The 25,047-nt window shown below is 38.7% G+C and overlaps 1 protein-coding gene across 3 annotated transcripts in view; it reads left to right on the forward strand.

The window, feature by feature from the left end:
• Positions 1–25,047, forward strand: part of HSD17B12 (hydroxysteroid 17-beta dehydrogenase 12) — a 193,374-nt gene that overhangs the window by 98,088 nt on the left and 70,239 nt on the right. For 2 of the 3 annotated variants that reach the window (XM_049890925.1, XM_049890923.1), the window contains one exon: positions 24,810–24,917. The exons of the other annotated variant lie outside the window; for it this stretch is intronic. In XM_049890925.1, coding sequence (XP_049746882.1) covers positions 24,810–24,917 — 108 coding nt within the window. The remainder of the gene's footprint in view (positions 1–24,809; positions 24,918–25,047) is intronic. 3 annotated transcript variants of the gene reach the window in all.

Below are 25,047 nucleotides of genomic sequence, written 5' to 3' on the forward strand. Positions count from 1 at the left end.
ATCAGATGACTTTGAGTTAGATATTATATCCTGGGTAGGCCTGACCTAATCAGGCGGGCCTTTGAAAAGAAGGCTTAAGCCTGCTGTGAGGTTAGAGACTTGAAGTAGCAGAGACGCTATCCTGTTGGCCATAAAGACACAAACTGCCATGGTGTGGGGAGGGCCTTATGGCAGGGAAATGGCAGGTGGCCTCTAAGAGCTGAAGGCCCCAGTCTTACACTGGTAAGGAACTGGTTTATGCCAACAGTCAGGGAGCTTGGAAGTGGAGCCTGAACTGCAGATGAAATCAAATCTTATGAGACCCTGAGCAGAGGACCCAGCTAAGGCAGGCCTCCACCCCTGACCTATAGAAACTGTGAGATGATAAACGGGTGTTGTTTTGAGCTGCTGAGTTTGTTGTAATATGTTACACAGCAATAGAAAATTAATACATGGGTCACATTGCTGGTGAGTGGCAGAAGTGGAGTTTGTACCCAGGCACCCCAGCAAAGAGTCTGCACTGCCTCATGTGGGCCACTTGGTGGCTTCTGATACAGACGGGGAGCTCCTTGAACAAATAATTTTAAGACTGTTTTTTAAAGCTTCGCCCTTGTGTCCTTTGTGAACACAAGATGTATATTCCACTATGAAGTTCTGCTTCATAAATCTACTTTTTTTTGGCAACTCAGAAGTTTCTTTGAGTTCTCTTTTTATCCGTTTTTCATATATGTTGTTGTCGCTGTTGTTAGGTGCCATTGAGTCAGTTCCGACTCATAGCGACCCTACGCACAACAGAACAAAACACTGCCCGGTCCTGAGCCATCCTTACGATCGTTGTTATGCTTGAGCTCATTGTTGCAACCACCGTGTCAGTCCACCTCATTGAGAGTCTTCCTCTTTTCCACTGAACCTGTACTCTGCCAAGCATGATGTCCTTCTCCGGGGACTGATCCCTCCTGACAACATGTCCTTGCTTCTAAGGAGCATTCTGGTTGTACTTCTTCTGAGACAGATTTGTTCATTCTTTTGGCAGTCTGTGGTATATTCAATATTCTTTGCCAATACCACAATTCAAAGGCGTCAGTTCTTCTTCGGTCTTCCTTATTCATTGTCCAGCTTTCACATGCACATGACGTGATTGAAAATACCGTGGCTTGGTTCCGGCACACAGTAGTCTTCAAGGTGACATCTTTGCTCTTCAACACTTTAAAGAGGTCCTTTGCAGCAGATTTACCCAATGCAACGCGTCTTTTGATTTCTTGTCTGCTGCTTCCATGGCTGTTAATTGTGGATCCAAGTAAAATGAAATCCTTGACAACTTCAATCTTTCCTCCATTTATCATGATATTGCTCATTGGTCCAGTTGTGAGGATTTTTGTTTTCTTTATGTTGAGGTGTAATCCTTACTGAAGGCTGTGGTCTTTGATCTTCAGTAGTAAGTGCTTCAAGTCCTTGTCACTTTCAGCACGCAAGCTTGTGTCATCTGCATAATGCAGGTTGTTATTGAGTCTTCTTCCAATCCTAATGCCCCGATGGTGAAGGATTCTATGGGAAAAATATTAAATGATGCAAGAAGCATCAAAGGAAGATGGAAGGAATACATAGGGTCATTATATCAAAAAGAATTAGTCGATGTTCAGCCATTTCGAGGTGGCATATGATCAGGAACCAATGGTACCGAAGGAAGAAGTCCAAGCTGCTCCGAAGGCATTGGCGAAAAACAAAGCTCCAGAAATTGAGGGAATATCAATTGAGATATTTCAATAAACAGATGCAGTGCTGGAGGTGCTCACTCGTCTATGCCAAGAAATATGGAAGACAGCTTCCTGGCCAACTGACTGGAAGAGATCCATATTTATGCCTATTCCCAAGAAAGGTGATCAACCGAATGTGGAAATTATAGCAAGATCGTTAATATCACACACAAGCAAAATTTTGCTGAAGGTCCTTCAAAAACGGCTACAGCAGTATATCAACAGGGAACTGCCAGAAATTCGGGCTGGTTTCAGAAGAGGACGTGGAGCCAGGGATATCATTGCTGATGTCAGATGGATCCTGGCTGAAAGCAGAGAATACCAGAAGGATGTTTACCTGTGTTTTATTGATTATACAAAGGCATTCGACTGTGTGGATCATAACAAACTATGGATAGCACTGCGAAGAATGGGAATTCCTGAACACTTAACTGTGCCCATAAGGAACCTTTACATAGAACAAGAGGCAGTTGTTCGGACAGAACAAGGGGATACTGATTGGTTTAAAGTCAGGAAAGGTGTGCGTCAGGGTTGTATTCTTTCACCATACCTATTTAATCTGTATGCTGAGCAAATAATATGAGAAGCTTTTCATGTATAGACATATATATTTGCATTGGTGTGTATATATATACAGGTAGACCTCGATTTATGATATATCCGAGTTATGATGAACTGCACTTACGGCCAACCCTCTGTTGTGTTTTGTTTTGGTACGTCTTACTATTAGTAATATGTACTACATACATTGTTGCAGTGCATACTTTGCTGATGTTATCATTCTCAGATGTTTAGTGTTATAATTACGGTTTCAGAACACTGGCAGGCTATAGAAACTAAAAAAAAAAAAAATGTATTTGACTTATGTCAGAACCACCTTATGGTGGAGTTGTTGAAATGGAACCCTGTTATACCCTGGGGAATACCTGTATATTTATCTTCCCTATTTAGAAAATTAGTTTACCTAAAAGTAAATTTTTATGTAGTGTGAACTAATTTAAAATTTCCTTTCTAATCTATTTGGTATAAAATTATAAAAACTGAGCATTAAGAAAGTTATTTGGTGAAAGCATTTGAAGTATTGCAGAAAGTTTATATTCCTTGATTTGTACTTTTTAAAAATGATAGACTATTTTAGAATTTGGCAGTTTAATAAGGTTCATCCCAGCTTTTTCACCTTCAAACCTTAGTGCTTACCTTACATTTAAAAATCATGAGATGGAATTTATCATTTTCTACTTTACCTTTATCTTCTTTTAAATATGTGAGTATGAAATGAGACCTGCCCAGAGCAGTGGGGGAGTATGTGACATGTGGTATAACCCACTGTGTGGACAATAAAAACTCTAAGGAAAACCCATAGGCTTTTATCAATTTTGTTATAACCCGCTGCTGTCAAGTTGATTCAAAGCGGCTCTATAGGACAGAGTAGAACGGCCCCATAGGGTTTCCAAGGAGCAGCTGGTGGGTTTGAACTGCCAACTTTCTGGTTAACAGCCAAAGTTCGTAACCACTGTACCACCAGTGCTTTTGGTTATAGGTATTAATTACTAAAAATATTAATCATTCATTATTAAGGATTATTAAGATTCTTAAGTGGGCTGAAATTGACTTTTTAAATGTTCTATTTTGGAACAGGAAATAAACTTATGACATTGCTTTTGTCCAGATTGCTCAAGAGCTGTAATCAGAGTAGGGAAAGGGAAGCAGGATGATGCTGTGACCCTGGGTCCATCCTTAGGAGGCCTGGATCCTTCTTGAGCCCTCCACTGAGACTTTTGATGACTGAGACACCTGGTCGTCTGCTATTCTTTGTGGCAAACATCATCTGTGATGATGATGGTAATCTGGTCTTTGTAACTTAGGGGATTGCTGTAGAGATCAAATGAGACCGTGTATTGAGAAGATCTTAAATATAAGTTGAGAGTTAAATGTCAGTCTTTGCCTTGCCAGGTACAGTATGTTCATTGCTTTCTTACGGGCTAAATAAGAAATACAACTATCTGTCACACATCTTCCACATTGATCCATTACTGCTTTCTTCTTGGGCAGGATGCTTGAGGAGAGTTACTGGATTTTGTTCATCTTTCTGCTTTCATTATCGAGTACCTACTGATTAAAAAAACTTGATTGTTTTCCCACTTCTGATCCTAACTGGCTGCCATTCCGTTAGAAGAATTGTTGGAAATTCATTGGTATTTGCAAAATAATTTTGCTGACTTGGATATTTGACAGAATAAGAAAGGCTAGTGTCTGAAATTTCATGGGCAAGACTGGTAGCAGGATACCATTCGCTTTTGCTACGTATGATATCGCTTCACTTACTCCCTCAGGCTGCTCGGGGTATCGTCTTATTTGTGTTGTCTAAGTTTTCTCAAGAAAGATGTTTAGAAGCTTTATATTTATAAAGCTGTCTACAAGGAAGTGCTTTTTGCCCTCCCACAATGCAGTGTGATGGACTTTCATAGCTTTTAATTCTTGTTTGCTGGTGGCATTTGATTATGAGGAATAGAAGTGGATTAAAGGGAGATAAAAGGTATTTATTGACCACAACTTTCTAAGGTAACTTTTTATGGGAGCAGCCGTGGTCCTTGTTGAAGTTGATAAAGTAGGAAAGGGTGTATTGCTACAGAGGAGTGTTGGCTGAGAGACCAGGTCATTGATGACTTAGAGGCTGGCTGGGTGTTGTTACGTTTAGGATTTGCAAATTGGTTTCTTCAAAATTAATAGTCACACTTCCTACAAATTTGACTGAAGATACATGTATGTGGACATGGGATTTATTCATGACAGACACATTGTACCTTATGTTTTCCATTAAATTGTGTGACATTTATCAATTTGAAAACTCAAAATTTTTGCTTACAAGTAATGGAAAAGTATAGCAAAAACAAGCAAATAAAATTCACTTCTGAAGGACTCAACATTCAGTCTGTTGTCTAACTTGGTCCATAGATTACCTGTGACACTGGAAATTTATTACACATTAGAATTTGACATGGGAATTTAAACAGAATGTTGAACCAGTCGGAGTAGGCAGTTTCTTTGCTGAACAAAAAATTCTCATTTTTCAAGAATTATTCTATCACTGCCTGTCCTTTTTTCAATTTTTCAAATGTTTTATTGTGTTTTAGGTGAAAGTTTACACAGCATATTAGATTCCCATTCAGCAGTTCATACACAAATTGTTCCTTGACATTGGTTCCAATCCCCGCCATGTGTCAGCACTCTCACTATTTCCAGCCCGTCTGCCCTGTTTCCATCCAACCAGTTTCCCTGCCCCTCCTTGCCGTCTCATCTTTGCTTTTGGGTAAATGGTGACCATTTGGTCTTGCATAGTTGACTGTTTAAAGGAGTACATTCCTCATGGCTGTTATTGTTTATTTTATAGGCCAATCTATTATTTGGCTGAAAGGTGACCTCCAGGAGTGACTTCAGTTCCAGGTTAAAAGGGTATCGTAGGGTGATAGTCTCGGCGGTTCCTCTAGTTTCTATCAGTTCAGTAAGTCAGGTCTTTTTTATGAATTTGAGTTTTAGCCTACATTTTTTTCCCATTCTAACTGGGACCTTCTATTGTGTCTCTGGTCAGAACGGTCAGTGGTAGTAGTCCCTATCCTTCTTAGAATGCTTTGTTTTTTTTCTCCACGGCATATATTACCAAAATCTGGTGTACTCTATTTATTTCTTTCCTGTCTCCCCATTAGACTCTAAGCCCTAAAGGGTAAGGAGCTTGATTTGGCTCATGGCTATATCCTAGTACCTGTGACAGTATCTGACACACAGTAGGCCCTCAGTACAATGTTTGTTGAATAAATGGATGAATATCTATAACATCAACTTCCTTGTGAAGAGGCTTTGGAGCATATGCTTTTTACCATGGTGAGACTATTCCAATTTTAATGATTTCACCATTAAAAGGAGATTAGCCAAGTTTGAAGTGCTCAGGGATGTGTTTTCAGGTATTTCTACACTGAGAGTTTCAAAATAAATTTGTTTAAGGGTGTTATTGTTAGTTGCTGTTGAGTCAGCTCCAATTCATGGTGACCTTACTAACAGAGCGAGTTGTTGCCAGGTCCTGAGCCATCTTCACCATCGTTGGTATGTTTGAGTCCATTGTTGCTGTTGTGTAGTTCCTTCCAGCCTAGGGGCTCATCTTCCAGAACTATATCAGACAATATTCTGATTGTGTCTGTGTAGTGACAAATAATCCTCAGCAAGGCAGGTGTAACTCTAAAACTGAAAATTTTATTTTATTCCTCCCAAGAATTTGGATCTGAATGTAAGGCTACCAGCCTCTATTGATAAGGAAGCAGCTTATGACATCAGCAAGAGATAGGGTAGCAGTGAGTAAGGAGTCGTCCCTGGTGTTGAATTGCCTGGGTTCCCATTTGGTCTCTAACAGAACTTTCTGACATTGGGCAAGCTATTTTACTTTGATTTCTTCATCTTAAAATGAAGATAGTCATAATACTGTGTTCTAGGATTGTTCTGAGAATTAGATGAGACAATCCATGTAAAACACATAACGCAGTGCCTGCTTAATGATAAGCACCCAAACATTGCTATTAAGATTTTTTTAAAGAACACCATGCAATGAGATAAATATTTAAGTCTGAATTAGAGCAACATAGTTTCACATTGTATATTTGTAAGAGGAGCTTGGTGTGGACTCTGGCCAGAAGGCAGGCTGCCGTGGACAAGGGGCCGTGCACACGGTGTGGTCTGCAGTGATTCACTAATGAGCGCAGGCAGAGAGCTCAGGCCTGGTGTGCAAAGAAGAACCCGTGAGCCTTGTATCCAAGACCCAAAGCTTAAATCCCACACTGGTAGGTTCAAAAGGGAACTCCTGAAGAACTTACCAAGATTCAGGAACTGGCATACAATTTTGCATGCCTGAAACCTGATTTTGTCAGGACCTTCAAACTGAGTGTGCCTTTCAGGGTTGAGCTTGAATTAAACCAATTTTAATATGCTAATAAAATCAGAATGCCCAGTTGGTTTTTGTTTTGTTTTGGTTATAAGTTTAGAAAATGAACCATAACAGTGATTCAGGTTATAATACTTATCAGTATAACCATTCCCTGTTGGCAGATCTACTCTGGAAGCCAAAATAAAACTAGAAGCTTCCTTCATGAGGGTGGCATCTCCATCCAGAAAGTATGCATGCTTAAGGGCGTCAAGGAGAGCAGGATGCCTCCATTTCCATGATAGGAGCAGCCTTGCCAGGAGATTTAACCATTTGATGCCCTCTGGCCAACTTCCTCCAAACTTGCTTTGGTGAACATTCCTGAGACTTATTCTTTCCTGTACTCAGCTCCCTCCATCCCTTCTCTGGCTTCTGATTGACACTTCCTCTCATCACATATTTTACTACCTATAGCCTGGCTATCTTTATAGTTCTTGTAGGGCTGGAGGCCAATCTGGACCAAAGGAAGTTTTTTTCTCTTTTCAAAGGACTTGAATAGACATTTCTCCAAAGAAGATACACAAATAGCCAACAAGCACGTGAAAAGATGCTCAACATCACTAGTCATTAGGGAAAAGCAAATCAAAACCACAATGAGATACCACTTTATACACTAAACCAAAACCCATTACCGTCAAATTGATTCCAACACATTGCGACCATATAGGACAGAGTAGGACAACCATGTAGGGTTTCCAAGGCTGTAAATCTTTACAGAAACAGACTGCCAAGTCTTTCTCCTGCAGAGACTCTGGTAGGTTCAAATCACCAATCTTTTGGTTAGCAGCAGAATGCTTTAACCAGTGAGCCACAAGGGCTCTTTTTATATCCACAAGCTTGGTCATAATCAGAAAAATGGAAAATAAGTGTTGGTGAGGATGTGGAGAAATTGAAACCCTCATCCATTGCTGGTGGGAATGTAAAGTTGTGCAGCTGTTGTGGAAAATAGTTTGGTGGTTCCTCAAAAAGTTAAATATAGAATTACTATGTGACCCAGCAGTTCTGCTCCTAGGTATTGCCCAAAGGAATTGAAAACAGGAACACAAACAGATATTTATACACCAGTGTTTGTAGCACCACTATTCACAATAGCCAAAAGGGAGAAACAACCCAAGTGTCCATCAACAGATAAATAGATAAACAAAATATCATGTATCTATACAGTGGGATATTATCCACCCATAAAAAGGGATGAAGTTCTGATACATGCTTTGACACAGATGAACCTTGAAAACACCATGCCGTGTGAAATTAGACACAAAGGGACAAATATTGTGTGATTCCATTTATATGAAATATCTGCCAAACCAAACCAAACTCACTGCTGTTGAGTTGATTCCGACTCATAGCGACCCTATAGGACAGAGTAGAACTGTCGCATAGAGTTCCAAGGAGTGCCTGGTGGATTCAAACTGCCGACCTTTTGGTTAGCAGCCATAGCACTTAACCACTACACTACCAGGGTTTCCGTGAAATATCTAGAGTAGGCAAATTCATAGAGACAGAAAGTAGATGAGAGGTTACTAGGGGTTGGAGAGAGATGGAATGGGGAGTTATTGTTTAATGGGCACAGAGTTCCTGTTTGGTGATGAAAAAGTTTTAGAAATAGATAATGGTGATGGTTGTACAGTATTGTGAATGTAATTTGTTGTTAGGTGCCATTGAGTTTGTTCTGACTTTCAGAGACCCCATTTACAACAGAATGAAACGCTGCCTGGTCCTATGCCACCCTCACAGTCATTGTTATGCTTGAGTCCATTGTTGTAGCCACCGTATCAATCCATCTTGCTGAGGGTCTCCCTCTTTTTCACTGACCCTGTACTTTACCAAGCGTGATGTCCTTCTCCAGGACTGGTCCCTCCTGATAGCGTGTCCAAAGTATGTGAGACGAAGTTTCACCATCATCACTTCTAAGGAGCATTCTGGCAGCACTTCTTCCAAGGCAGGTTTGTTTGTTTTTCTGGCAGTCCAGGATGTATTCGATACTCTTCCCCAACACCATAATTCAAATGTATCAGTTCTGCTTAGGTCTTCCTTATTCATTGCCCAGCTTTTGCATACATATGAGGTGATTGAAAACACCGTGGCTTGGGTCCACCACACCTTAGTCTTCAAGGTCAGGTCTTTGCTTTTTAACACTTTAAAGAGGTCTTTTGCAGCAGACTTGCCCAGTGCAGTGGGTCATTTGATTTCTTGACTGCTGCTTCCATGGATGTTGATTGTGGACTCAAATAAAATGAAATACTTGACAACTTCAGTCTTTTCTCCATTTATTGTGATATTGCTTATTGGTCCAGTTGTGAGGAGTTTTCTTTATGGTGAGGTGTAATCCATACTGCAGGCTGTATTCTTTGATCTTCATCAGTAAGTGCTTCAAGTCCTCTTCACTTTCAGCAAGTAAGGTTGTGTCATCTGCTTACTGCAGATTGTTAACGAGTCTTCCTCCAACCCTGCTGCCTCATTCTTCTCCATATAGTCCAGCTCCTTGGATTATTTGCTCAGCATATAATGTAATTAATGTCACTGAAATGTACACTTAAAGTATGTAAAATGGCAAATTTTATGTTATGTGTATCAGTGATAACTGTGGTTCAAACTATAACTCATATGTATATATAGGTTTTACCACACACACAAGTCTACAAGATTACAGCCTAGGGCATTCATAGTGCCTGTTGCTAGGGAGTAGGAAATGTAAAAATGTTTGCTTTTTTGAGGGACACAGGCTTTTTTTGTGTGTGAATTTGAATGATACAAAGCATATCCCTATAGAAGTATATATGTACAGAATATTTTTCCCGCAATTTTAGGGATTTCAGGGACTCCTCTGATAAATGTTTTGATCCAACCACTATGTATTGATATTATGGTCTAACATCAATCTTACTTTCTCTGTTTTTAAGAACTGAGGAAAAACAAGCAAAAAAAAAGCAACCCATTGGTGTTGAGTCAGTTCTGATTCATAGCGATCTTATAAGACAGAGTAGAACTGCCCTATACCGCTTCCAAGGAGCACCTGGTGGATTTGAACTGCTGACCTTTTGGTTAGCAGCCTTGGCTCTTAACCACTATGCCACCAGGGTTTCCTCATGATAAACCAGTTATTCGAAATAATAGATATCTGCCAAGCTTCTGCTACATTATTTTGAGGCAATTGTAAAGGCAGTGGAGGAGCCCTGGTGGCGCAGTAGTCAAGCATTTGGCTGCTAATCGAAAGGTCAGTGGTTGGAACGCACCAGCTCCACAGACGAAAGATATAACAGACTGCTTCTATAAAGATTTATAGCTTTGGAAACCCTATGGGGCAGTTCTACACTGTCCTGCAGGGTCGCTATGTGTCGGAATTGACTCAATGGCGATGGGTTTGGTTTTGGTAAAGGCAATGGAAATGTCACTAAATGGCTTTGTCTGCTATGGAGAAATTTGTTAAAACTGAAAGGTTTAGCTCCTTGGACTTCTGTCCAGATCACTATAATTTCTAAGAAGGCAGTTTCCTTGTATGTTAAGTGGAGCTAACCTGTTTTAAGGCCAACTTTTGATATAATAGAGTTACATTTTTTATTTGCAGTATATATATACTTTATAGTGTGTGGGGTCCTAAAGACAATCAGTATTTGAGCATGCTTTTACTATTTTAAATTAGTATAGAGGCTAATGGTATTATATGTGTGTGTTTATGTTATTAGATTTAGCTGTGATTAATTTTAGTAACATAAATTTCAGTTACAGAATTGTTTCTGTGAGTGAGTGGGATTCATTCTTCAATATCTATTTGGTACACTCTCTGAAAATGCTTTGGGCAAAGTATGGAGTTGCCTATATATCATTAGCAAGAAACTCAATAAGTAACCAAGAGCTAGTTTTGCCCCTAAAACATTCAAGTATTTATTTACATTTTTATCCACCAAGTGAAGGTCACAAATAAATCTATTCCTTTATAAACCAAGGCTAAAATTATGGTGTTTTATCAGCCTTTATTATGCAGTATGTATCAAAGACATTTGTGTGTGTATTATCTTAGCTGATATGCTATGTTCCGGAGCTCCAGAGGAACCTTGAGCCTACACACTTCGTCTGTGAGTCATCTATCAAAGCATCTCAGGTGGTGCCTCTCAGCCAGCAACCAATTACTCTTTGAGACACTACCCATAGGTACTGTATTGTGACTGTGGCATTGCCAGAGTTGGTTGCTGAAGTGTACAGTCTTTCCTGGGGAGCAGCACCGTACAATAGCAATGAGCAAACTGAGCGCCCAGATCTTGGTTTCTAAATACTAATTTCCAGTAAAGTTCCCGCAGAAACCAAGGCTCTATGGTGAAATAGCCAATTCCAGGGCAGGGTCAAGGGACAGTAGATAATGAGCCTGGACTATCACATGCCAAAAAGCAAGAAAGTATTCAAAGAATAATGGGCACAGTCAAAAAGACATAGAAGTCAGCTTGAAGGTACTCCCACTAACCAAATCAGGGCCAATTTGAGCATTAAAATTAAAATAATAGAAACAAATGATAACCTGTTGAGTAAAATAGAAACCATGAGCCGATACTGATACAGCTAAATGAATAAAATGAAATTTTGATGAGAAAGGGGATATTTATGTAGTCACAGAGTGCTTTCCCACAAAGTACCAAAATATTTGTTAATTAAAAAAGGAATAAACGTAACTTTGTTTTGGGGGACAAATCAAAATTGTGTGCCATCCTATCCACAGGTAGGATATAGTGAGAAACACAGCATCACTTCTGTGATATTCCTGCCAAAAATGCTTAACTTGACTCTAATCATGAAGCAATGAACAAACACAAATGGAGGAACACCCTCCAAAATAAGTGGCCTGTGACCTTCAAAGTATCCAAGTCATGAAAGTCAAGAAGAGACTGAAAAACTGTTCCAGAATGAAGAGGCTAAGAGGACATGGCAACTGAATGCAATGGGTTGGTTCTGAATTGGTTACTTTGGTTATAGAAGACATTGTTGGGCCACTTGGTGAAATTTGAACAGAATCTGAGGACTAAATGGTAGTAATGTATCAATGTTAATTTTCTGATTTTAATGGTTATATTTTTATTTTGGAGACTGACTTTGTAAGAATCACACACTAAAGCAGTATTGTCAAACTTCTTAGCGGACCCCTTTACACTCTTAAAAACTATTGAAGACCCTGAAAAGCTTTTGATTATTTGGAATATAGCTATCACTGTTTATTGTGTTAGAAATTCAAACTGAGAAATTTAGAATCTAATTCCTTTAAAAATAACAACAATAAATCTGTTACATGTTAACATAAAAATGTTATTTTTATGAAAAATAACCATATATTCCCAAACAAAACAAAATATAGTAAAATAGAATTGTTTTACATTTTTGCAAATCTCTTTAATATCTGGTATAATAGAAGACAGTTGGATTTGTGTATCTGCTTATGCGTTCAGTCTGGTAGGATATCATTTTTGTTGAAGTACAAGAAGAAAATCTTACCTTACGCAGATACGTAGTTGGAAAAGGGAAGGATATTTTAATAGCCTGTAGAGATAATTGTGGATATTCTTCTTTGATACTGTACCAAAACTCCTTAAGTGGAGTTTCTTAAAGGTTAGTTGCAATATGGAATTGGAAACCATAGAATGAATTTTTCATTCTCATTTACAGTAAAATTGACTTGTACTTCGAGTTGATCGGAACTTTATGCATATTGGTCATTTGGAAAATACTGGTTCCTGAGTTTTGCAGATCTTGCGAATGTTGATACATTACAAATCACAGTTGTCAATATCAGCAACAGTCTCATCAGAAAAATGTCTTCTGTCAAGTCCTTGGTGGCCAATACAAGTTTTCCGAATTTTGATTTTCACTTAAAAGCTCAAATTTTGCCATTGACAGCAAATACTGTTGCTTGTTTTCCTTGGCGTGACAGACTGACTTCATTCATTTTTGAGAATTTGTTTCTCCATGCCCACATCTGAGTAACCATAATTTACCTGTGAGTTGTTTTTCAAGTTAAACAGTGTTGCGTGAAAGAAATGGCCAACTCATCTCAGGACTTAATTTCACAAATGTTTTTCCTCAAGACAGCCATGATATTTAGGTACACAGAAAAAGTGCTTTCTACATACTTCTTATTTTGTCACACAGAATATTAAAAAGACGTGTACTCAAGGGTAGAGAGGTAATAAAATTAATGATTTTTATTGCCTCGTCAAGGGACATACTTAAATGAAACTGACTTTTTTTTTTTTTTTTTAATACTATAAGCATGTGGAGGATACAATGACTTCCAATACTGTTAGGTGCCACTGCCTCGAATTGTGTTAAGCTTCCAGCACTTTTACCCACCATTGCTTCTGTGTCATCAGTGCAAATGTCAACACAGTAAAAAAGGCAAATAATGTCTTAATATAATTATGACAATAGTTTTGACTTCCGGGACTCCTTGAAAGTGTCTCAGGAACCATTGAGTGTTGTAGACCACACTTTGAGAACCACTACATTGAAGTATCTGTGGGTGATGTGCATCATGTTGGCAACTTAATCTAAAATAGCTCAGGGGAAAAAGTAACTTTTACCTTATTTGTAAGTTTGTTTAAGATTACTTCAAAATTATAATAAACAAGTTATGGCCTCTTAAATATTGGACGCTAATATTTATATGAGATCAATCATTTGCAAGTTTCAGCAGTGTTCCAGTAAGTTCTTAATCAGATTAAATGACATAATGTGTCATTTAGTAGAGTTCTTGGTATATAGTTGATGCTCAATAATTGATAACTATAATAATTATTATATTGAATATATCATGGACTGCCAAAAGAACCCACAAATCTATCTTGGAAGAAGTACAGCCAGAATGCTTCTTAGAGGCAAGGATGGCGAGACTTTGTCTCATATACTTTGGACATATCCTTGGGAGGGACCAGTCCCTGGAGAACAACATCATGCTTGGTAGAGGATCACCAAAAGAGAGGAAAACCCTCAACAAGATAGATTGACACAGTGGCTGCAACAGTGGTGTGATCATTAAGGCTGTGTGTCAACTTGGCTGGGCCATGATTCTCAGTGGTTTGGCAGTCGTATGATTTTGTGATCACCTCCATGATGAAATTTTGGTATAATGTGACCACTTCCATGATGGGATCTGCGGTGAGTAGCCATTCAGTTGAAAGGGAGTTTCCTTGGGCGTGTGGCCTGCATCGAATATAAATGGACGTTCTAGCAAGGCTTGTGGGCTTTTGCTTGTTCTGAATCCTCCAACTGGCGCCTCTTTTTCTGACCTCTGGTTCTTGGGACTTGAGCTAGCATCTTACCTGTGGTCTTGCCTGGTGACCTTGGGATTGGTCAGTCTTCACAGCTTGTGATCAAGAGCCCTACTCTCTGACCTGCTGATTTTGAATTTACCAGCCCTGTGGCTTTGTCAGTCAGGGGAAGCCCAATATTCACATAGTGGAATACTATCCACCGATAAAGAACAGTGAGGAACTGTGAAACATTTTATAACATGGAGGAATCTGGAAGACATTATGCTGAGTGAAATTAGTCAGTTGCAAAAGGACAAATATTGTATAAGAACACTATTATAAGAAGTTGAGAAATAGTTTAAACTGAGAAGAAAACACTCTTTTGTGGTTACGAGGAGGGGAGGGAGGGAGGGTGGGAGAGGGGATTCACTAATTAGATAGTAGATAAGAACTACTTTAGGTGAAGGGAAAGACAACGCACAATACAGGGGAGGTCAGCACAACTGGACTAAACCAAAAGCAAAGAAGTTTCCTGAATAAACTGAATGCTTCGAAGGCCAGCGTAGCAGGGGTGGAGGTTTGGGGACCATGGTTTCAGGGGACATCTAAGTCAATTGGCATAATAAAATCTGTTAAGAAAACATTCTGTATCCCACTTTGAAGAGTGGCGTCTGGGGTCTTAAACGCTAGCAAGCAGCCATCTAAGATGCATCAATTGGTCTCAACCCACCTGGAGCAATGGTGAATGAAGAACACCAAGGACATAGGGTAATTATGAGCCCAAGAGACAGAAAGGCCCACATAAGCCAGAGACTACATCATCCTGAGACCAGAAGAACTAGATGGTGCCTGGCTACAACCGATGACTGCCCTGACAGGGAACACAACAGAGAACCCCTGAGGGAGCAGGAGAGCAGTGGGATGCAGACCCCAAATTCTCATAAAAAGACCAGACTTAATGGTCTGACTGAGACTAGAAGCACCCCAGTGGTCATGGCCCCCAGACCTTCTCTTAGTCCAAGACAGGAACCATTCCCAAAGCCAACTCTTCAGGCAGGGGTTGGACTGGACAATGGGATGTTTTTTGATGCTGGTGAAGAATGAGCTTCTTGGATCAGGTGGACACTTGCGACTATGTTGGCATCTCCTATCTGGAGGGGAGATGAGAGGGCAGAGGGGGTTAGAAGGTGGTGGAATGGACACAAAAAGAGTGGAGGGAAGGTGTGCGCTGTCTTATTAGGGGGAGAGCAATTAGTATGTAGCAAGACGTATATAAATTTTTGTATGAGACACTGACTTGATTTGTAAACTTTCACTTAAAGCACAATAAAAAAAAAGTGTATCTTGGAAAAGCTAAAATATAGTAGTTCAATGGCTAATCACAAACAAATTGAATCAAAGAAATACATTGTCAGTAAGCACATGACTAAAAACTAGATCATGACTGTTGATTCCATGGATGATAAATAAATCACTTTGTTAAGTAGTGTTGGATGTGGTTGGTCAGTTTAAAAAAGAATATGCTGTAGTTGCAAAGGGGTAGAGTTAAATAATGACACAGTTGATATCTACAGCTGCCTTTGCTGTTAAGGAAAAAATAACTGAATGTCATGTAATCCGTTTTGTACATATTGGCAGATAGAAGAAAAGAAAATACTTGCATAAGATTTTATACTTCCATAAAATACATTTTCATGTGCTATCACATGTAATCCAAACAATAACGCTGTGGGGTGGATCTTATTTCCTCTAGTTTAGAGGCTAAGAAATAGAATCCCAGTTTAAAAGACTTGAGTAAAGGGCCCTTGGTCAACAAGTGACTGAGCTGGTCCTCAAGTCCAGGGCTTCTAACTGCATCCTGTGCTCTTTCCAAGGGACTGTTGTTCCATATTATTAGCAACATAGTAGCGTATTATTAGCAACATCACCATGGTTCTTAAGTATAGCAATGTTAGGATTATTTTTTACATTTTTCTCCCATCGAAAAATGAAATACAGGTGCTTCCATTGGCAGGCTTTTTGTTTTTCAAGTGTAGAAAATAAACACCCGTATTTTAAAATTTCTTCAATGTTGGCTTGTAAGGGTCTGCAATACTGAACCAAGTGTAGAATGCAGGGCTTTCAAAAGAATGGAACCTATTCATGTCTTATCAATAGACCAGATTCACATTGTATAAGGTTTTTATTTATTACAGATGGTTGTTCTACTTAAATAGGCTGTAATGAATAAAATATAATAACCTTGGCTTAAATTTAAAAAAAAAAAATTTTTTTTTATTCGCGATTGAATCCTGATGAGCTGTGATGAATTTTTTGTTTTGACTGAAAGTGGGTCTCTTCATATGAGATTAAAATTATCATGAATATTTTTCAAGGGCAATGTCAAGAAATTGGACCATTATTTGTGTAGCATCTCTGATAATTATAATTAAATGGGCCTTAAAAAATGGAGCCTGATCAATTATTCCCTTCTAGGGCACAGTCACCTTTTCTCCAGAGCTACATAAGGGAGTACTTCTTTGTGGGGGTACGAGATGTCTCATTCCAAGGGGCAGGGAGATGGTAAAGCCTGGGAAAAACACAGAGAGGAAAAAAAGGGAAATTAAAAGCCTGGGAAAAACGCAGAGAGGAAAAAGAGAGAAATTAGGTAGAGAAAATTATTTGGTTGGGCACTTTTTATTTTCCCCTTAAAATTAGAGAAAGTATGAAAGATTCACTGTGCATCTTTTACATCTCTAAACACTTTATGATAATTATGTGAAAATAGTTTTAAAAAAAGAATGCAATATATTTTTTATAGTTGTAAAGTGAATCTTGTAGAGTTAGACTTCAGAAGCTAAAATTGGTGAGCAGTAAATTTAGTACTATTTCTCTGAGTGTCTCCCCCTCCTTTCCTGATTATTTTTTTCAGGACTGCAAATAGGGAGAGTGGTCTATGACTAAGATATCCTCAACCTTCATATCTTTGTCCCTCGGTTAAGCTTCTGGAGTACTTTACTCATAAGGCTAGATAGTTTCTAAGGTTTTGTACAACTCTAAAACTTCTGAGTTTCTACAAGAATGATAGTCCAACCCATGCAAGGTAGATGGAAAAACTGAGTTGTCTCAATTTATCTTATGCCTTAAAATACCTAATTAAACAAACAAACAACAACAAAAATGAGTTGCTGTCTACTCAGTTCCAACTCATGGCAACCCCATGTGTGTCAGAGTAGAACTGTGCTCCATAGAATTTTCAATGGTTGATCTTTTGGAAGATTTCCAGGCCCATCTTGCAAAGTGTCTCTGTACGCACTCGAATCTCCAACTTTTCTGTTAGTAGCCAAACACATTAACCGTTTGCATCACCCAGGGACTCCTCCTCACCAGGTACGTTGCTTTTCTGTTTTATGTAGACATCTCTTACCAGCATATAGTTTTATCTATATGGAATAATTCAAGAAATATTGAGAAATTGATTTTAATAAATCAGCTGTATTGACCTAAATGTATTTACTCATTCATAAGCCATTTGAGTGTCATCTGCATGTGCCAGGCATTGTGCTAGGTGCTGGGAATACAAAGATGACAAAGAAATGATCCCTGTTTATTAGGAAATAGAGACTCTTTGCATAAAATGTTATGGTAGATGCTTAATAGGGGTATATGGAAGGTCCCTAGGAGCACAGCTGTGAGAGTAAATAGCTTCAATATGGAGGAGATGGAAATCATGGGCAGTGTGTCCACAGAGGCAGTGACACGATTTCATTCTTAAAGGGTGAGTGGGATTCTAGAATATGGGAAAGATAAGGATGGATGAATGCAATAGGCATTTCATAATGGACAGCACCTAAAACCTAGGGGGAAAAAACAGATTGTTTATGTAGAGCAGATGTAGCGACAAAGGAGAATCAATATATTCTTTTGGGTATTTATTAATGGAAAAATTATAAATAACACAGAAATTTATGTAGACTAGCCTTCTCAGACCTAATATCTCCAGCCATCCAGAGGAAAAAAAAATGAGGAAAATCTTTTCAGGACCTCTAAAATTATTCTTTGAATTATCTTCAGCAAAATTTTACTTGCATGAGATATTAATGATATTGTTCAATAACTTCTGCATCCTGTTGGATCACATTTCTTTGGAATGGGCACACATATGGATCTCTTCCAGTCTGTTTTCCAATTTTTTTGGCATAGATGAATGACTGTTTCCAGCGCTGCATTGGTTTGTTGAAACATCTCAATTGGTATTCCATCAGTTCTGGAGCCTCGTTTTTTGCCAATGCCTTCAGTGCAGTTAGGACTTCTTCCTTCAGTGCCAGCGGTTCTTGATCATATGTTGCTTCCTGAAGTGGCTGGACAGTGACCAATTCTTTTTGGTACAATGGCTGTCTCTTCCTTCCATCTTCTTCTTTTTTAAAATATTTTATCGTGTTTTAGGTGAAAGTTTACATGCAAACCAGGTTCGCCTTTAAGAATTTTTATACAACTTTTTCCATGCTCTTCCATATTCTTTTGATGCTTCCTTCATCATTCAATATTTTGCCGATGGCCTCTTTCAATATTGCAACTCTAGGCTTGAATTTTTTCTTCCGTTCTTTTCAGCTTGAGAAATGCTGAGTGTGTTCTTTTTGGGTTTTCTAACTCCAGGTCTTTGCACCTTTCATTATAATACTTTGTCTTCTTGAGCCACCCTTTGAAATCTTCAGTTCAGTTCCTTTACTTGAGCATTTCTTCCATTCACTTTAGCTACTCTACATTGAAGAGCAAGTTTCAGAGTCTCTTTTGATAATGAACTGCCAGAAATTCAAGCTGGATTCAGAAGAGGACGTGGAACAAGAGATACCTTTGCTGATGTCAGATGGATCTTGGCTGAAAGCAGAGTATCAGAAAGATACTTACCTGTGTTTTATTGACTATGCAAAGGCACCTGACTGTGAATCATAACTCTCCTCGGCTGGGTTCTCTAGAGAAGCAAAACCAGTAAAGCATATAAATGTATATAGAGAGAGATTTATATCAAGGAAATGGCTCACATGATTGTAGAGGCTGAAACATCCTAAGTCCATGTATCAGGACAGAGGCTTCTCTCAATTCATGTAGCTGCAGGGGCTGGCAAGCTCAAGATTGGCAAGTCCGAGAGCAGGGCTCCCACTCTCAGGCTGTAAAGATCTACGAATTTCAAGATCTGCGGGTAAGTTGATAGCTCAAGTCCCAAGAGCTGGAGGTCAGATGAACAGGAGGCAACTGCAGGATCCGAATCCCAAGATCTGCATATAAGCTGATAGTTCAAGTCCCAAGAGCCGGAGGTCAGGCGAACTGGGGGCAGCGCAGGATCCAGAGTGAACAAAAAAGCCAGAACATTTGCTTAATATTTGCACACAGGCCACTCCCCTTCAACTGATTGGCTACTCATGGCAGATTCAATCACAGGAGCGATCACATATAAACACTGAGAATCATGGCCCAGCCAAGTTGACACACAATCTTAACCATCACAATAACAAATTATGGATAACCATGTGAAGAATGGGCATTCTAGACCGCTTAATTGTGCTCACAAGGAACCTGTACATAGACTTAAGAGGCAGTCATTTGAATAGAACAAGGGGATACTGTGTGGTTTAAAATCAGGGAAGGTTTGTGTCTCAGTTGTATTCTTTCATACTTACTCAGTTTGTATGCTGAGCAAATAATCTGAGAATCTGAACTATATGAGGAAGAATATAGCATCAGGATTGGAGGAAGACTCGTCAACAACCTGTGATGTGCAGATAACATAATATTGCTTACTGAAAGCAAAGAGGACTTGACACACTTAATGATGAAGGTCAGAGACCACAGCCTCCAGTATGGGTTACACCTCAACATAAAACAAAAATCCTCACAACTGGACTAATAAGCAACATCATTTTAAATGGAGAAAAGATTGAAGTGGTCAAGAATTTCATTTTACTTGGATCCACAATCAACACTCATGGAAACAGCAGTCAAGAAATCAAAAGACGCGTTGCATTGGACAAATCTGCTGCAAAAGATCTCTTTCAAGTGTTGAAAAGCAAAAATGTCACTTTGACGACTAAGGTGCTCCTGCCCCAAGCCGTGGTGTTTTCTTTTGCCTTATGTATGCAAAAGCTGGACAATGAATAAGGAAGACCAAAGCAGAATTGATGCCTTTGAATTATGGTGTTGGGAAAGAATATTGAATTTACCGTGGACGGCCAGAAGAAGGAACAAATCTGTCTTGGAGGAAGTACAGCCGGAATGCTCCTTGGAAGCTAGAATGGTGAGACTTCGCCTCATCTGCTTTGGACTTGTTATCAGGAGGGACCAATCATGCTTGGTAATGTATAGGGTCAGGGAAAAAGAGGGAGACCCTCAACAAGATGGATTGACACAGTGGCTGTAACAGTGGACTCAAGCGTAGCAAGAATTGTTAGGATGGCACAGGACCAGGCAGTGTTTCATTCTGTTGGACCTAGAATCTGTATGAGCTGGAACCAACTCGACAGCACCTAAGAACAACAACAAAATTATTCTTGGAGAAAGACTGTTACATTTCAAAAGAGATGTCAGTTTATCGAGCAAAATGAAAATAATGATGACCAAAATGAAAGGTATGCTAAACAAAAGGCTATTCCGATTATGCTTAAGACCTTTCTAGGTTTGAACCTGAAAATGTGTCAGTTTTACTCTTGAGAGGTGCTTTAACAACATCTCGAGACTACTTATGGGTGCAGTTCCTTCTCTGTAAGTTCCAGATTTTACCTTGAACTAATTCAGGATACTCTGAGTGAAAAATAGCAATGTTACTATAAGAGTGGGGCACCCATACTTGGAGGTGATGGAATGACTCAAGGCCAGCGAGGCCACTAATTATTATGAAGCTCTATTGTTATACATAATATCTGCTTTCAGTTATTCCGCAATTGTAGTTAAGTGTTTTTCAGTGGAGCGGTGGATAAAAAGGCAGTGGATAGTATCAGCCCAGCCTTTTCTTTGCTTCACTTCTCACTTTTTAATTAAGCCAGTGCTAATTTTCTGCGTCCGTTTCTGGTGCGTTGACTGGAGAAATTCATACCGATCATCAGAGTTTTCTGCTGCTTCTTTTTTGGTCCCAGCCACTATGCTGAGAGTGGGCCAAAACCATCTCAAAATCATTTCACTTTGTAAAAAGGGGGGGCATGATTATGTTTGGCCACAACTGTAAATGGCAGTATTCAGCCTGATTTCAAATACCTAACGATTTAAGTGGAAACTCTGGTGGGGTAGTGGTTAAGAGCTATGGCTGCTAACCAAGAGGTTGGCAGTTCAAATCTACCAGGTGCTACTTGGAAACTCTATGGGGCAGTTCTACTCTGTCATATAGGGTCACTATGAGTTGGAATCGACTCAGTGGCAATGGGTTTCGTTTTTGTTTTTTTTTGGTAATGATTTAAGTTAACTGGAATCATCAGCCTTACTGAGCATCTTTCCATAATGGTGTATAGTGTTCTAACAATGGCATTCTTTAACTCTTTAATTTTTTAAAGAATTTACAAGCACAATTTTTTTACCGTGAGACATTAAATAAAAGCAAGCACTTGAATAGGTGGAGAGCCTAGGGGGAATGCTACATCGTCATTCTCCATTAAATTTAATGGAAATATTTAATGTAGTCCCAATGAAAATTGAGACTAGACAGGTGAGGACACCCAATAAACTTTTGAAAAAGAATAATAATAAATGGGCCTTGCACTACTAGACATATTAAAATCTATTATGTTATTGTTCTTATAAGGTGCTATCACGTCAGTTCTGACTCATAGCAACCTAATTTACAACAGAACAAAACACTGCCTGGTCCTGCGCCATCCTCATGATCATTGTTACTCTTGAGCCCCCTGTTGCAGCTACTGTGTCAACCATCTCATTGAGGGTCTTCCTTTTTTTCACTGACCTACTTTACCAAGCATGATGCCCTTCTCCAGGGACTAGTCCCTCCTGTAAAATGTCCAAAGTATGTGAGACAAGGTCTTGCCATCCTCACTTCTAATGACCATTCTGACTGTACTTCTTCCAAGACAGATTTGTTCATTCTTTTGGCAGTTCATATATATTCAGTATTCTTCACCAGTACCATAAATTCAAAAGCATGGATTCTTCTTTGGTCTTCCTTATTCATTGTCCAGCTTTCACATGCAGAATGAGGCGATTGAATACCGTGGCTTTGGTCAGGTGCACCTTAGTCCTCAAAGTATCATCTTTGCCTTTTAACACTTTAAAGAGATCTTCTGGAGCAGATTTGCCCAAAGTAATGCATCATTCGGTTTCTGGACTGCTGCTTCCATGGGCGTGGATTGTGAATTCAAGTAAAATGAAATCCTTTACAACCTCAATATTTTCTCTGGTTATCACAATGGTGTTTATTTGTCCAGTTGTGAGGATTTTTGTTTTCTTTATGTTGAGGTATAATCTATACTGAAAGCTGTGGTTTTTGATCTTCGCCAGTAAGTGCTTCAAGTCCTCCTCACTTTCAGCAAGGGAGGTTGTGTGATCTACATATTGCAAGTTGTTAATGAGAGGCAGTAGGCTATGCCAAAGATTTTGGCTCAGATTCTGAGTGAGGTGGAAATCTTGAGGAAAGGGGTGACATGATCTGACCGGTGTTAGAAGAGAATAACCCAAAGTAGAGGCACTGATGAAAAAAATTAAGAGAAAAGAAGCTGTATGAATCAAACTTGAACATGATTCAGAGCAATCTAGGTATAAGTTGGGAAATGTTAATTATCTCGAAAAACTTGCATCAGAAGCCATTTTGCATATCCCAATGTGAATACAAAGAAAGAGCTTACTTGTGGGGTTCATAATTACAGGCAGTCCCCAAGTCTAAGTGTGTCTTTAAGTTGAATTTGTAGGTAAGTCAGAACAGGTGCATACTGTTCTTATTTAGCCTTACCTTAGTGCAAGGAATGGCTGGGAGCCTCTTCAGTGATTTAAAAGCTGCAGCAGCAGTAAGTGAAGGAGATTGTGATGAGGAATTTGTTGTGAGGAGGGGTTGGTTGAACTGTTTTAAAGTGAGGGCAAACTTATATAACATGAAGGGCAATTATGAGTTGTCTGTAAGTCGAGTGTTCATAACCCAGGGACTGCCGTATGTAACATTCTTTTCAAAAATATTGTTGATTTTTTTATTTTTAGCAGCATAGCTATACAGGACTCTACAATTTAAATACATTCACCAAATCCTGTAAGATATGAAAAGAGTATATTTGCTTTGGGAGTTGTGAGGTGGCATTTATTACTAAAGAAAATTTCCTAAATGTCAATACATTGTGCTAGTATAGAAAAATGCTTTTCTCAAAATAAATAGGTAAATTTATCTTATTTTATTCCTGAATAAAGTTTTACATTTAATAAAAGGTATACTTTAGCTTTTTTTTTTTTTGTCTTTTTTTTTTTTTTCTTGTGAATGTGAAGGTGCAATAAGGGCAGTGTTCTTACTGGTGGTAAACTCTGTGAACCATTTATAGTAAGACATGTTGAAACAGCTATTGTAAAATGACAGTCCTGTATCTGGCTCACTATTACATAAACACATATATAGTTCATTTATATTGGAGCACTAAATATATCTTAAATACCAGATAAGGTGTTTTCTAGGTCAGTTATTTTCCTCTCCAATTTTTTCATGGCGTTTTTTCTTGGGTTAATTCTTTTCATTGAGTCTCACTAAGAATCAAATCTCTTGTGAACCAGCTCTTTAGTTTTAGGCATAAATCCTTTTAGATCAGGCATGGATATTTCCTATATGGATTAATCTTGCATCATCTGTGACGAGCCAACATTGTCTTGGACTGAAGAAAAAATTATCTTTGGGAGCTGGATTTTTTAAAATTAATTCTTTTGAATTCTCAACACGTTCCAAATAATAAACATCGCTAGCCTATTAGACTTCACTAAGTGAAGTGAGACTGGGGACAGTTGGGGAGGGAAAGGGGATGCCAACACTTAAGTAGTGCCTCCCATGTACCGGTAGCTGTCTCTTGGGGCTCACATCATGAGTTGGGCAGTATTACCTTCATCTTCATAAGACAATGCTGAGGCTCAGAGAGGGTATGTGACTTGCTCAGAGTCGTTTAGCAAATAAGTGTGGAAATGAAATTGGACTGACATCATCCAATCTCAAAGTCCATGATGTCTCCTTAAAGGGAGCTAGTGAAAGCTGAAGTAAGCATGCATTACCTCAGATGAGTTTTGTTTCTCCAGGATCTCATTTCTTTAGCTATTACCTTCATCAGCTCCACTGGGACCTTTAGTAGTTCTGTGCAAAGTAGAACACTGAGGTCTGTCTTCCTTATGTCACTTTGTAGCTTTGCTACTATGTTTTTTGTGTCAATTTGTACAGGATTGTTAACTATTAACCAAGTTAAATTTCAGTAAGATTATATTCATTTTATTTCCACATTCATAAGATGGACTTTTTGTTTCAATATATCATACTTCAAAATATTTTATAACATAAAGGCTTCTTCCTAAAAGTATGAAACATCGATTTGGAGTTAAATAATTTAGGAGTATATAACAGTATGATAACATTATGATATGAATCATGTTTTATTATTTGTATCTAAGGGTATAAAAATTAGTTCTCATTAATGATTTATATGGGGAGACATGATTATGGAACACTCAACCAGCTGTGATACTATTGGAGTTTCTATTGCCCAACTATTGTGTTGACTCTGTATCATCTCTTAAGTGGTCATATGATTGCTTAAAATTATCCTGGACTAAATTTCATATGAAATTGGGACAAAGAGAAGCATTTGGAAGGGTAGTATGATCAAATGCTCAAATTTTAACTGCCATGTATTAATTTGTGTGTGTGTGGTGTGTGTTTTTACCTCGTAGGAGAAAAATTCAACGTGGAAACAAGGACCATTGCTGTTGACTTTGGATCAGAAGATATTTATGATAGAATTGAAACAGGCTTGGCAGGTCTTGATATTGGTGTTTTAGGTTTGTATCTTTGTCATATCTATAGATTCTTTTTGCATTTAATATTTGACTTTTCTACGACTTTACATTTCTGTTTTGGATATTAGGTATTCAGTTGGTAAAATGACTAGTGAAAAGAAAATTGCCTTGC

Source organism: Elephas maximus, chromosome 7, assembly GCF_024166365.1.
Source record: "Elephas maximus indicus isolate mEleMax1 chromosome 7, mEleMax1 primary haplotype, whole genome shotgun sequence".
NCBI lineage: Eukaryota > Metazoa > Chordata > Mammalia > Proboscidea > Elephantidae > Elephas > Elephas maximus.